The sequence below is a fragment of the Somniosus microcephalus genome, chromosome 27 (assembly GCF_052327205.1).
Source record: "Somniosus microcephalus isolate GS21.2 chromosome 27, FLI_Smic_1.0, whole genome shotgun sequence".
NCBI lineage: Eukaryota > Metazoa > Chordata > Chondrichthyes > Squaliformes > Somniosidae > Somniosus > Somniosus microcephalus.
The window spans coordinates 33,778,157-33,792,595 of record NC_141013.1 but is presented as its reverse complement, the minus strand read 5'-3'; the positions used below and the strand labels follow the sequence as shown (position 1 = coordinate 33,792,595).

Here is a 14,439-nt window from a genome sequence, read left to right as displayed (position 1 = left end):
GATTGGCGGTTAGGATCAGATCAGCCATGATCTTATTGAATGGCGGAGCAGGCTCGAGGGGCCGATTGGCCTACTCCTCCTATTTCTTATGTTCTTAACACTCTGTAAAAGAAAAAATAATCTCCTAACCTCACCGTTTATTCTTTTGGTGATCTTAAATGCATGCTTTTAGTAACTGACTCAGTTTTACATTACAGCACTCATTTAATAATAATCAACTTTATTGTCATTGTTAGTGCACAAGTGCAGTACAACGAAATGTAGTCTTGCGGCTCCCGAGAGTGTACATTTAGATTAAGACATTTAACATTCGACATACATTTGGCTTGTAATACATTAACATAAACATAACCATAATAAAGTGCATTGGCAGATGTGCAGGCTTTAGAGTTTATTTGTGGAGTTCAGTAGGATGACAGCCCTGGGAAAGAAGCTGTTCCTAAATCTGGTCGTTCGGGTGCGAATGCATCTGTAGCGTCTCCCAGATGGCAGGAGGGTGGACAGACTGTGGCTGGGGTGGGTAGGGTCTTTGATGATGGTCAGTGACCTCGGTAAACAGCGTTTCTGATAGATGTTCTCTATGTCCTAATATGCAGTCAGTGATCAGGATTGTAGAATGAGAAATGTGCTGCAGTACATTTTTAAACTCTGAAATAATGATCTCCAATATAAAGCAGGTTTAGTCTGGTCCTGACATTACCTTGCACTGCATGGGAATGTGTTTGTGTACTCCCGAGGATGAATTTGCGTTTAAAGATTTCACTTTACTGAAATTAAACTTGATGGGCTTTTTGTAATAATTTCTATTCATTTGGAACTTGCAAGACGACACTCCGGAACTTCACTCGGTAGCAGAAAAAAAAAAAATCTTGTTCACATGGCTTTTCTCTCGAATCCCCAGGCACACACAACTGTACTTTGAATGGGTGGCTCTAATTCAGATAAAATGCTTGCTTATTTGGGTTATTTTGTTCTGAGCCTGCATTTTACTTTCTTACAATAGGTAGCAAAGTTAAATGCAAAGGACAACAGCTTTACACTAAAAGATGAGCTCTACAAGGAAATCCAACGGGATTGGCCTGGCTATAGCGACGAAGAAAAGCAATTGATACGAAGACACCTAATAAGGTAGACTTTTATACATCTCTAATTCTTATATAAATGTTTGTATTGAATACACTTTGCTCCTGCTTCAGACCTTGAACTTCAAAGTGTCAAAGTATTTTTTTTTTAAAGGGAGAGGACCTGTCATTTCGTGCTAAATTTTCAGACTCTCGCCAAAGAAGGGCAGGAGTCCGGGATTTATAAGCGACTGCCAATCTACAGAAATTCCCCCCCCCCCAGCAATTAGCCTGTAATTGATCTACAGAACTGCCTATTTAAACCACTTCCCTACAGGCCTCCCTACAGGCCTGAGCAGTGGGGAAGTGGTTTAAATAGGCATATCTAGAGATCAATTAGAGGGATTGGCCAGGCTAGCCACAGCTCCACTGTGGCAAGTAGACATCATAACCAGACTGTGCTTGAGCAATGTCATGGGAACTCCATAAATATAGCTCCCATGGTGTTGTTTATGCTAAATGGTATGAAATGCTAGTTTATAATAACAGGAATTATATTGTAACTCACGGTGTATTATAGTGCTGCTAAGATGAAGCTGTTTAAACTGATCTGTGTCATAAAGCCAGGAAGCTAATTGCTATCGATAAAAGCAACTTTAAAAAATCTAAATATATTTGTCACACTTGGGTATGATTGGCTAAAATTTCATATTGATAAAACAGCAAAGTCCTGAATTCCACATGTTTATTTAAGCAGAACCTTTCAGTAACACTAGGTATTGTTGCAGCGATATTTGGTAAAGAAGGAAAGATGGTAATTAGTTTGATGTTTCTTAGATTTTAGTTTTTTTTTATCTAGGTAAGAAAAACACTATACAATATATATATATATATATATATATATATATAAATATAAAAATAAAATTCCGGAACATCAAAAATCACTTCACTATTCTGAGCATATTGCAGAAAGTACTTTCCAGATCCTTTCAGTGGGGATTTCTATGTTCTTTCCTTGCAATGACGTAATCTCTGACTCGCCATGGACAATTCTGAGAGATCTGCTGGTTTTATTTCAAAAATCAGATATCCAAAAAATTGCAGTGATCAGGGTTATTTTCATAAATCCTGAGTGGAACTGACTTGCTCATTATGGCCCAGAATTTACAGGGCTGACGATGGCGTACGCTGTGCGCACACCACCGTGAGTGCTGTGAATGGCCCGGCAAGTTCCGGGGTTCCGCATACGTTGCACACGTGCGAAAACCCAGAACTTGCGATTTGTCAAGTTTCTCCTTGACAGATCATATGCATCTGCTGTAAATTCACTTTCGCTGGCGCAGTGTTGGGCTATTTGCCCAACGAATACCCACAAAACCCTTACGCCTGGTAAAAAGGCATAAGCCCTTTTTTTACCAGCGTAAGGGTTAAAATAAATGTTGAAGTACATTTTTTAAAATGATTTAAACATTTACTTACATTTAAAATTAGTTTAGGTTATTTTGTCCCGTTTAAAAACATTTAAATTTATTTTTCAAAATAATTTAAATTAATTTCGAACCTGTGATCATTTATCTTTGTTTCAGTGTTGTGAAATGTTTGAGGTGATTTCTATTCTTATGGGGATCCTGTGTGTAAATGGAATCACCATAAGCATAATAGGAATCCCCCCTTGTCATTGGTTGGGCCGGCCCACGTGATCCCGGGGATGCTTGCGAACTGCCTGCGCCCCTGGGATGTGTGGGCCTTTACGCAGGCGTACGCCCGCAGGCCCAGGACTGCAAGAGTCCGAAGCTCCGGAGACACAAGGTAAGTACGTACTTTTCTTGTGGTTTGGAGGCGTACGTGGGCAGCAAGCCTCCAAGCACAATTTCCAGGCACATGTAATTGGCAAGCTGAGAAGTAGAATGGGCCAACATTTCATAATAAACTGAATTGTAACCAAAAATCAGATTAATTCTTAACAACCTGGACTTGGCTCAATGTGAGTGCTTAAAGATTTGAGGCATATGCTTTCTTTGTTTAAAAAAATAGCTTGGTTTCAGAGCAGCTGTAGCATGGTTTTCAGTTTCCAGGCATGTGTTTTCCTTTGTATCCATCCCATGGTCACTCATTGGGCCGGATGGTCTTTTTCTGTGCTGTAAATTCTATGTAAACATCATAAAACTGATGGATGAAACCCTCATCCATGCCTTTGTTACCTCGAAACTTGACTCTTCCAACACACTCCTGGCTGGCATCCCACATTTTACCCTCTGTAAACTTGAGGTCATCCAAAACTCTGCTGCCTGTGTCCTAACTTGAACCAAGTCCCAATTACCCATCACCCTGACCTACATTGGCTCCTGGTTAAGCAACACCTCGACTTTAAAATTCTCATCCTGTTTTCAAATCCCTCTATGTCCTCGCCCCTCCCTATCTCTGTGATCTCCTCCAGCCCCACAATCCTCCGAGATATCTGCGCTCTTCTAATTCTGGCCTCTTGAGCATCCCCGATTTTAATTGCTCCACCATTGGTGGCTGTGCTCTAGAATACCCTCCCTAAACCTCTCTTTCTTTAAGATGCTCCTTAAAACCTACCTCTTTGACAAGCTTTTGGTCATCTGTCCGAATATCTCCTCGTTGCTCAGTGTCAAACTTTGTTTGATAACGCTCCTGTGAAGGATGTTTTACTATGTTAAGACAGACAGATAGGCTTACACTTACACAGCACCTTTCATGACCACCGGACGTCCCAAAGCTCTTTACAGCCAATGGAGTACTTTTTTGAACTGTATTCACTGTTGTAATGTAGGAAAGGTGCTATATAGATACAAGTTGCTGTTGTTTGTCTTCATTTTGGTTAGGTGACCAGCTAGAAGTTACAAATCAAATTAAACTGTCTGGATTTTAAATCAGTGTTATGGTTTAAATTATATAATTGTGTGTCAAACTATGTACCCCATTCAAAGAACCAGATGCAACCAGGAAGGTTTTCTGACTTGTGACCATCTCTACCTTTTCTTGGTGAAATAACCCAGTGTGCTGTTGAAGTACTATGAGGTTACTTTATTAACTTCTGTAAGTAAAATTACATATTTTTTGATCTCCAGCAGTTTAATACATTGAGCTGTGAAAGATGGTCACAAAATACTTTAACGTTTTGGCACCAGCTGTGCAATTCTCGTTTCTCATGTCCAACATCGACAGTACAGCTATAGAGAAACCGGGAACTGCGCCAAAACATCTGAGTCATCAGGGATGTGAAGTTATAGTGCCCATGTTTTGCCTGTGGTGTTTTTGTAGATGAGAGCCCTTTTATCTATCAATGGGCTCTGTGGTTGGATTGCAGTTTAGAAACCTCCGGCCTGGGACTTCCCAGTATCTGTGGTTAGCAGACTGTTTGTGCTCTGTTTACCATAAAAGTACGCTTTACCAGAAAACCTGTAAAGATTTATACCAGTAAGACTTTCCCACAGTAATTTGTGTTTGTCTGGATCTGTCGAATATTTAAGACCGTCTGCCTTCTCACACCTGACTGGCCTATGATCTGTGTTGACGGAATGGCACAGTGAATGCCTACAACTAGCATAGGGCGTGAGTGTGTGATTGGGGTATTGATGAACTGGTTTTCCCAATGTGGGCTTTCCCAAATACTCAATAAATGCTGACTGAGTGTACATTAATAACTGGGTAGTTTCCATATGCTTGCATTCAATCAGAACAATGTACTTTCAGCCAGTAGAAGCCAAAATGAAGACATTCACAAATCAAGAATTGACTGGAGCCATACATTTTCACATCTCGCACACTTCTGCAGTTGCATTAGTTGTGTTACTTTGTAAGGCGTACTACCAAAATGCAGTCATGCTCCCCCTCCCCCTCTGCGGTCATGCTCTGTCTCTGGTTCCCCCCCCCGGCTCGGTCACGCTCCATCTCTCTTTCCCTCCCCCCCCCCCCACTTTGTTGTAGTTCTTTGTACGATTAAATAGTTTTGTTTCTTGAGTATTGGGATAATGTGTATTAACTTGTGGCCTGGGTAGCTAACAGTTATTTGTTTCCAGCTTTCCTATTTCTTTATGGGAATAACATTTGGTAACTTTAATGCTAAGTACACATTGAGTAAATGTTTCCAAACATCTTTGCGGGTGCAAATAAATGCAGTAAATGCTGAGTTTTTTTCAACTTATTTTTCCATCCTTCAGTAAGTTTTGCGCTTATGAAGGTGAGGGATATTAGTTTTGGGAAATGGAACATTTTTCCATTTTGGTTACCCAGTGTCAACATCAAGCACTCCCAGGGTGGGTATAGCATGGTTCGCTACAGAATGAACTTCCCTCCATGCTAGCCCAGCAATATGCTTCAGCTAAAATCTTGGAAGAGCACCCTGGACTACACCAGTGTAATATTTACCAATTCCTGCAGAAGCCATCTTGTGGTCCCTCAGATTGATATTGCCAAATTCGGGGCAGTTTTGTGTTGGGAGTAATGCCAGAATTATTGCAGGTAGGACCCTTGTAGCTAACAGATGATGACACAAAAAACACCCATTAGTACTCGTTGCGTTTTAGATTAATAGTTTGAGTAGGTGCATTTGAGAGACCATTTATGATTTTACGCAGGCTATTCTCTCAGATCTGATTTTTCTTCACATTTTGCCATTGTTTCTATTGCCATGTTTTCAACGAGCGCAACAGTTTTCAACACCACGCCTGACTAAACAGCTGATCTATTTCATGAGCCTTAACCTTCCCTACTAATCTCGCATAAAGAACTTTGTTGAATGCCTTTTGAAAATCCAAGTAAACTGCATGTACTGGATTACCCATGTCCTGTAGCTTAGTTACCTCCTCAAAGAATTCCAGTAGGTTTGTCAGGCATGGCCTATTACTGCTAAAGCCATGCTCCATATATCTGTACTCCAAGTGTTCATTTACAGCATCCTGTGCAATGCCTTCAGCATTTTCCTACAATGGATGGTAGGCTAACTGGTCTGTACTTCACGTGGTCTTGCTTACTTTTTTGAATATTAGAACTACATTTGCTATCTTCCAGTCCTCACCTACTACTCCAGTTTTTATGGCGTGCTAAAAATTATCAACCAAAGCATCATTAATTTCCTCAATTTCTTGACGATCTATGATCTATCCCATCTGACTCGGTCTTGTTAATATTTAATTTTTCCAGTTTCAGCATAACGTGTCGTTTACTAGCTTTTATAAATGTGAGATCCATTTATTATGATAGGAACACTGTAAAAATAAGCTCCTTTGTGCAAACAGTTGTGAAGAATCCATTCAGTATATTTGCTATATCCTAAAAAAAACTACAGTAGTTTTACCCAGTTTGTCCTTGCAGAGCCCACCATTTCATAGGAATCCTGAAGATGGATAAGATTGAGTACTTATACAAGAATGTTGGCTCAATGCAGTTGGTAAAGAAGGGACTAGAGTCTATTAGGTTGTCATAAAAGTATACTGATCTAAAAAGGAAACTGCAAAAAGATGAAATGCAGTGAGCATCTTTAAAATAGTAACACAATAAAATACAAAGACAAAATATACATTGCAACAACAGAAGTCCATGAACTGTCACAGAACACCCACAAGGGCCAGGACCAAGAACTACTTAATCCTTGTCCAACCGGAAGTTCTCAATCCGTTCCCAAGTCGGTGCTGAGTCCATTGTCTCATGGGTACACACACTCAGCCTGTTGCACTTCATGAATTTAAGCATTCTGGGTTGAGCTGGCTTTGAAACCTGTAAGTTTCAGTTCTTGGTGTGCTATGCAGCTTTCAGTCACAATATTTGAATGTGTTTGTCATTGCTCTCATCAGCATCAAGCCCAGCAGCATCGTTAATTTTTGCTGAAGCCTGCAATTTTCTCCCCCCCCCCCCCCCCCCCTCTTCTGAAGGCAAAGACCTGTGCTGAAGTTTTATGGCTACTGGCATCACAGCAGCGTCTGATCCTGCTTTCACCTAAATTATATGTGTAAACTTACGGCAGGGATCATTGGTTCGTGATCCAGATCAGGGAATCTTGTGAATGATCCCCTCGCTAGCTTGGGGGCACTAGGGCCAATTGTAGCATTCCTGTCGCCCAGGTTGAGATCAGTCAACTCCGCGCAGACCACAGATTGATTGAAGGACTTTACTGGCAGATATGACATCAGAAATGTCTTGTTTTCTAATTGTCATTTGGCCTCTGAAATACATTGCATCTTAGGGAGGCAATATTTTCTTCCAATCACACATGCTTGTTCATATTGAACTCTCATTTCTGCTGCCTTTTAAAGCTCTTGCATGCTGTAATGGTGAGGTTTATTTAGGGACATTTGCATTAAAGAAAATGGCAATTTATGGAACAGGAAGAAAATTGTGATTTAGTTCACGTGGATGCTGTTGCAGATACTGTACAACACTTTGTATGCGGCACTGAACACAGCAGCATACTCTGACAAAACATTACAGTTGTGACCTCTTTATTTTACATTTTTAGACTATCTCTAACCAATGTCTCCTTGTTGTAGGAAACGGCAACCATCACATTCTAGTCAGACCAAGAGTTTTCAGCTCAGTTCTCCATTCCAGAAGTCCTCAGGGGAAACTTCACCACAGTTGAGCCCTGTCAAGAATTCTTTGTTGGTAAAAAGTCAAATTTATGATCGTTTTTATGTCATTACTGTAATTTCCTGCAATAACCTGTCTGCTGCTACTAAAATATATGCTCTGGATATTTGGGGAGCTCTGGGGCTTTAATAAAATGGTTGCCTTGTTCAAGTTTCCTTAGCATTGATATGTGAAGTCCTAGTGAGAACTGGGATGCCTTTGAAAATGCCAAAATGAGCAAACATGGAATTTGGGTTAGTTTTAAAGTGAGTGGAAGTGGACTGTTAGTTATAAATGTATGTTAACTGGCAGTTAAAATGGATGAAGTAGAATAGGCAGAGGAAGACACAGTGAAAGATAATGTTTGAACACATGATAGAATTGAAAGTTTTTAATTCAAATGAATAAAGAGGTGAGGGTTTTTGGTTATACTATGGTATTTTCTCTCTTTGGCTGTCTTTTTAAAGCTCTTGTACTTTTTAACTCTTGCAGTGCTGCAGATTAATTTAATCGTAGTCAGGCTGCAGGATATGACAGTCAAAGAATTCTGATCGGTTGTAAAATTGAGCTTGAAACTATTCCTGGTATTTGACTGGGATTGTTACTGTAATATTGCATTTGTTTTTATTGGCACAATGCTTAAGCAAACTAAACAAACCAAACCAGTTGGCCCAATGAGTCAGAGGTTTCCCTGAATTCTCAGACAATTCAAGGTTAAAATTCAAATTCTGATACTCATCATAAACTGCAATGCATCAGTCACCGCATGTTTATCAGACACAATCAGGTTAAAAATATAAATTCTTCCAACGGTCTGTTTTTGATTTTCTCTGCCTCTCGCTCTCCTCCCCGCCTCCTTTTCTCTCCTTCCCCTCCCCTCTCCCCCTCTCCTTCCCCCTCCCCCCCACCCACCATCTATCATTAACTTGTGCAGCCAAAATAAGTCAGCGGTGTTTTTTAAACTATTCTGCATACATTAAAATCTAGGTCCAAGCATAGCCCAATGAATTGTACTTTGGCACTCTTGCCTGGAAATGTTAACCTGACACTTGTGATTCTGTAGCTGAAATAGTTGAATTTTAAATTGGCCCAAGATTGAAATTGGAAATATTTAATGGTTCAACTTGTTCTTCCAGAGTTGCTGATCTACTTGTCATATTATATCAATGCAGGGGAACATACTGATGCTGGCTGGCACCATTACTGCTAGGAGCAGCTGCTCATTAAATTCAGAATACAAAAAATGTGCCTTGTCCATCATTGTCATTCCTTTCATCAATAAACACATAACTGCAGAATTAAATCATGGATGCTACATGAAGTCTAGTGAAGTTGGACCAAGAAGACTAACATATAAATTGTCTGTTGCATATAGTGCCTGCAGCTGCTATTGACCACAAAAAGGAATATATTGGTGTAATTAAGGATTACAGCTATATTCACTCTTTAAAAATGTGCCTTTATTCCAGAAACGACCAGTGCCTTCAGATTGGACAGATTCACACACAAACACAAACAAGAAAAGCAAAGTATTACAGTCCAAGAGCCATCTACAGCCTGTTTTGAACGGACATCTTCCTCATTCAACATGCCTTACTGCCACAGCAAATTCCTGTGTAACTGTTAAAACAGAGTTCCAGAAAACCCATACTTCACTGCCTGAGTGTCGGAATGAGTTTAATGAACCATTTAAAAAGTGTAGTAATGCTACAAAAAGTCACTTAAACAGAAATGATAAAGAATTCAAAGGCAACAGGGATATTGCTGGGAACCCTAGGCACCAAGTTGCGCAAGCAAGTTTAGAACAGACAGCTTATCCTCTTTCAGAGGATATTGAACTCTCTGCTAGTCACAATAAAAAGAAGTCCAAAAAACACAAAGAAAAGGAGAGGGAACACACGAGACCAGAAGCAAGAGTGTGGCTAAAAGAGAGGCCGATACTACGGGTTGGAAAACCGCGTGAAGAGGAGATTGAAGGTAATGCTTGTGTCACATAGGGTTTTGTTAAATTATATGTTCCTAACCTCTTGCAGTGGCTTTGAATCCTCAAGCTATAAATCCATTTTACATCAATAATTAGGAAATGTTATAACTAAATATGTGGCTCTTGTGTAATAGTCCTTTAGAGGAGATCTTGAAAGTTCTCATTTCAACTCCAAATGTATCGAGGTCTTGATACCTGTTTGCTTCCTTGACCTGCTTTCAAGTGAGTCGGCATTGTGTTATATGGCAAGGGACACTCCTGCTTCTTAGTGTTTGTGAAACTGCTCTAGAAGATAGATTTTTGTTAGGGGATGGTATTAAAGGATATAGAACCAAGGTGGGTAAATCGAGTTGAAATGCAGATCAGCCATGAATAATTGAATAGCAGAAGAGGCTCGAGGGGCTGAATGGCCTAGTCCTGTCCCTATGTTCCTTGAAGTCACAGAGCCCCACAGCCAATAATGAGGGACATGATGAAATACTGACTGCTCTGCGAGAAACAGGAGAGGAAAAAAGGATCACGTTTGAATGGAGTTGCGGTCTGAATGCAGTTTCATCTTAAGTGTGAAACCCCTTAATCTGTATAAATTATGCACCTTGAAGAGTTGAGGCAACCACAATAGCAGTGATACAAGTGACCATCGGCGTGTAATTTTAGGTGAAATCTTGGGCCATGTTTTCACTGCCTTAATTCATGAAATAAGATTAAATTTAAAGCCTTATTTTAATACCTTTTTATAAAAGTGTACTTTTTATTTAACTTTGCAGAAATAATATTCAAAACCAGTAGGAACTAACCTGTCTGTACCTGTGTGGGTTTGTCAGCAAAAGGGATTAATTACTCTTTCTATTTCCAGTTACCTTAGTTGTTCAAACATTGTGTCTAAGGTTCTGTGAAAAGTGACAGGTGCATTGAAGGCCATTTGCTTTTAGCTGTGTACACAAAGTGCCAAAGCTTTTCATTTTGTTGATTACTGACTAAAAATAACTGACGATCCATTAACTGTTGCCGGTGAAGCCTTTAAAAACAATCCATCATACGCTGCTACTAATGCCTAATACCACAAAATAGCCTTGTAATTACCATTGGCAATTAGTAAGGTCCATTGACATTTAGTATTTTAGATAGTCAAATAACCTGTATGATCTTATCTACAGAGCATGAAACCACAAATACATCTGCAACCGCTAGTTCAACAGTGGAAATGCCTGACTATTTATTGTGAGTAGTATTAATTCAGTAAAAATTTTGCATTAGGAAATTGGTATATTTAGTGAAGGCACTGTTGCCTTTTATCTGTAGTCTTGTGCATGTTGACAATTCAGTATGGCTTCTATCTATCTGACCGACCGAAAATACAGAATGCTGTTAATCTACAAAGTAAAGCTTCCCATGTCCTGTAAGACGTGAGGTCTGTGTTGCATTGGTGCCTACCCTGCAGCTGGGACTCTCTCCTGCTGACTGGTCAAGTGCCCACAAAATCCCATGCAACTTTGCATAAGTCACACCTTGAAGATGGGAGATCCAAATACCTATATTTAAATTGTAACCTTTGAACTATGTTTACAGCACGGAAGGAGACAATTCTGCCCATCGTGTCTGTGCTGCTCTTTGCTAGAGCACTGCAAATCTAATTACAATGAATATTCCACAAAACATCAATGTCTTGAGTGTGCAGCAAAAATATGCTGTGGCTCTTACACCCATAAGAGCCACAGCACGGTGGCATAGTGGTTAGCACTGTTGCCTCACAGCACCAGGGACCCGGGTTCAAATCCGGCCTCGGGTGACTGTGTGGAGTTTGCACATTCTCCCCGTGTTTGCGTGGGTTTCCTCCGGGTGCTCCGGTTTCCTCCCACAGTCCAAAAATGTGCGGGTTAGGTTGATTGGCCATGATAAAAATTGGCCCTTAGTGTTAGGGGGGATTAAATATGCGGGGTTACGGGGATAGGGCTTGGGTGGGATGGCTGTCGGTGTGGGGACCGGGTGCTGGGGTTTGGATGATCAGCCATGATCTCGTTGAATGGCGGAGCAGGCTCGAAGGGCCGAATGGCCTACTCCTGCTCCTAGTTTCTATGTTTCTATAAGTGGTTACAGTGCACTTTATGCATACTGTTCTACAATGCAATTTGAAAATGCCAATAAATAGAATATTTGTCTAAATATGAGGCAGAGGGGGAATGAAGGAGACTCACCTGGAGATGCTGTTCTTTTAAAATATCAGTGCATGTTTCGTGCCCCTTCCTCCCCCCATTCTGATATGTAGCCTTATTCTGGAGCAACCTATTATTTCTTCTCAGACTTCACAATGATTAACAAGTGGATAAGTTCCCAGTTCCATCCCGTTTTGTTTTTTTCTTTCAAGTTCTTAGAAGTTAACTGTGTAGCAGTATTAAAGTTTTTTGTTTAATTTTTGAAGACTCGTGCTGTCTTCCTTCAGTTGATGTCCGTGGACTTCAGCTGACAGGGTTAGCCTGGGTTCGATGTCAGTTGGCTGATTCATGCTTGCATCAAGATTCAAGATTTGCCTGCAATGGGGATTAATTCCTATGATAGTTAGTCACAAGACATGTTCACATTGCCGTCCATTGTTTCCAAAGTGGTTCTTGAGATGGTGAAAGGCCATCATGATGGGAAGGATGTCCGACGGTGATTATCCCTCGGCTTTGATGTTTTGAGTGCAAAACACTCATGATTCCGTTCTTGTAGCTCTAGATTTGCTTGGGACTTCAGAAGCAGGGATTTTGTACCGGAATGACCATTTAAAGATGAACCAGCTGAGTAATGCGTTGTGTTGATTTAAGCCTCCAGGGAGGAGGCACTTCTATCCCTGTGGGAGGGGGGGGTTACACTTCTCTGGTGATGAACAAAAATATGTTAATATGAAGCTTTGTCAGCAAGACTGGTATCAAATGACTCACTATTGAGCAAGTAAGCATGGTATAACTGACTACAGTGTACAGACTTGAGTCCTGGTAAAGCAGCTGGTTTACATTTTAAAATGATTGCAGATATTTCCCAAATATATTAGAGAATTACACCAGATGTTGTTTATTCTTCTGCAAATGTAGGACTAGGTTGTCCTGCAAACATCTGTTAAATCACCGGATGACGTTGACAACCTTTCTCACAAAGGGTAGTGGAACACTGGAACACTTTCCCCCCCCCCCCCCCCGCCACTGCTATCTGACAACACTGAGCTGATAGCAAGATTACTGCTATAGGTGCTCGAGCATTGTACAGTTTAAGTTCATCCAGTTGAACATATCATGATCTCAACTTGAATTTATAGCAAGAGCTTGTTAGCAGTCCGCTTCCACGGAAAAGTTTGTGTGGGGAGTAAGCTATTTCTGGCTTGGTACATATTGGCTCTTTCAGATGGAAGGATCCAGAGTCAGTAGGGTCAATTGAAATTTAAAAGACTACAGGCAATAGATTTTTTGTTAGGTAAGTGTTATCACTGGATATGGAGAAAAAGCAGGTAAATTGAGCTGAGGTACTGATCAGCCATGATCTAATTGAATGGCGGACAGGCTCGAGAGGCTGAATGGCCTCCTCCTGTTCTTGTATTCCATGGTAGCCAAGTGGGTGTTTTTGTACAAATTTCTTCAGCGGCAGCCTAATGTGAATGACTTTGCTTGGTACTTGGATCAGCATTCATATTGACCGTCAAATCATCTCTGCACTTAAGCCTGAAGGGGTTTAAAACTTCTATCCTATCTTTGCAGATGTGGGTACAGGTTGTAAAGAGTAGATGGAAATGAGCACAAGGGACAAGTGATTGAGGTGTAGTATGCTGTGCAGGGGCTACTCATTATATCCTTTTTGAAGAATCCAATTTTTTCATTGTGTCGCTGAACAACTGGTTGTTGGGAATAACCGAAAATGCTGGAAAAACTCAGCAGGCCAGGCAACATCTGTGGAGAGAGAAATAGAGTCAACGTTTCAGGTCAAAACCCTTTGTCAGGACTGAAAAAACACAGGAAATGAAACCGATTAAAAGGCCAGTTTGGGGGCTGGGAAATGGGGATGAAAGAACAAAAGAGAAATGAAGAGACATTAAGAGGTATTCAAAACCAGACGAGATGGTGATAGGACTAGTGGAGACAAAAGACGGCTCTAGATTAGTGAAATGCGCTGGCAGAATGGGAGACAGCTGCCATGTGGGAGAGAAAAAAAGGGGGGAGGGGCACAAAACAAAGGGGTGGATAAAAAAAATATATAAAAATGTAATAGGGGCCGAGGTTATGATCTGAAATTGTTGAACTCGATATTGAGTCCGGAAGGCTGTAATCCACAACAAGGCTAATGTATCTTGGAGAAGGGGAAAGTTAGAAGCACCCTAGGCGTGCATTTGGACGTAAAGGGCCAACAATCCCAGTTAGCTTGACCCACCCCATGTAGATGGGACATAACATCTTCTTTGTATGTGGAGACTGTAGTACATTTGAAGAATGAGGATAATCACACCTTGAGCAAATAACTGGGAATTCTACTGCAACCTGGTAACATTTCATTGTACAGTTGCATTCAGTCTTCAAAATATTCTGCATATCATTTAAGGTTTTTGCAGTTTAAATATGTCTAGAAAAGTAGTGAAAGTTTATAATTGTGCTTGAAGATAATACCTTCTATTTTAATTGGCTTATTAAAAGTATTCAATCTTTAAGCAATTTATACTAAACTCTATTTGGGTATTAAATTGCATACATATTTGAAGGCTATTTTGAGTTGTACAGCTTGTAATAGTGACTAGCTGCCTTAAACTTGTTCTTTGTAGTCAAACTTTTATTGAATAGCCATCAT

The 14,439-nt window shown here is 40.4% G+C and overlaps 1 protein-coding gene across 1 annotated transcript in view; it reads left to right on the top strand.

Annotated features, from left to right (window-relative positions):
- Positions 1-14,439, top strand: part of LOC147100114 (RNA polymerase II elongation factor ELL) — a 197,150-nt gene that overhangs the window by 176,706 nt on the left and 6,005 nt on the right. Inside the window, exons 7-10 of the mRNA XM_085968965.1 lie at positions 1,004-1,128; positions 7,571-7,685; positions 9,119-9,626; positions 10,791-10,854. Of these exons, the coding sequence (XP_085825091.1) occupies positions 1,004-1,128; positions 7,571-7,685; positions 9,119-9,626; positions 10,791-10,854 (812 nt within the window). The remainder of the gene's footprint in view (positions 1-1,003; positions 1,129-7,570; positions 7,686-9,118; positions 9,627-10,790; positions 10,855-14,439) is intronic.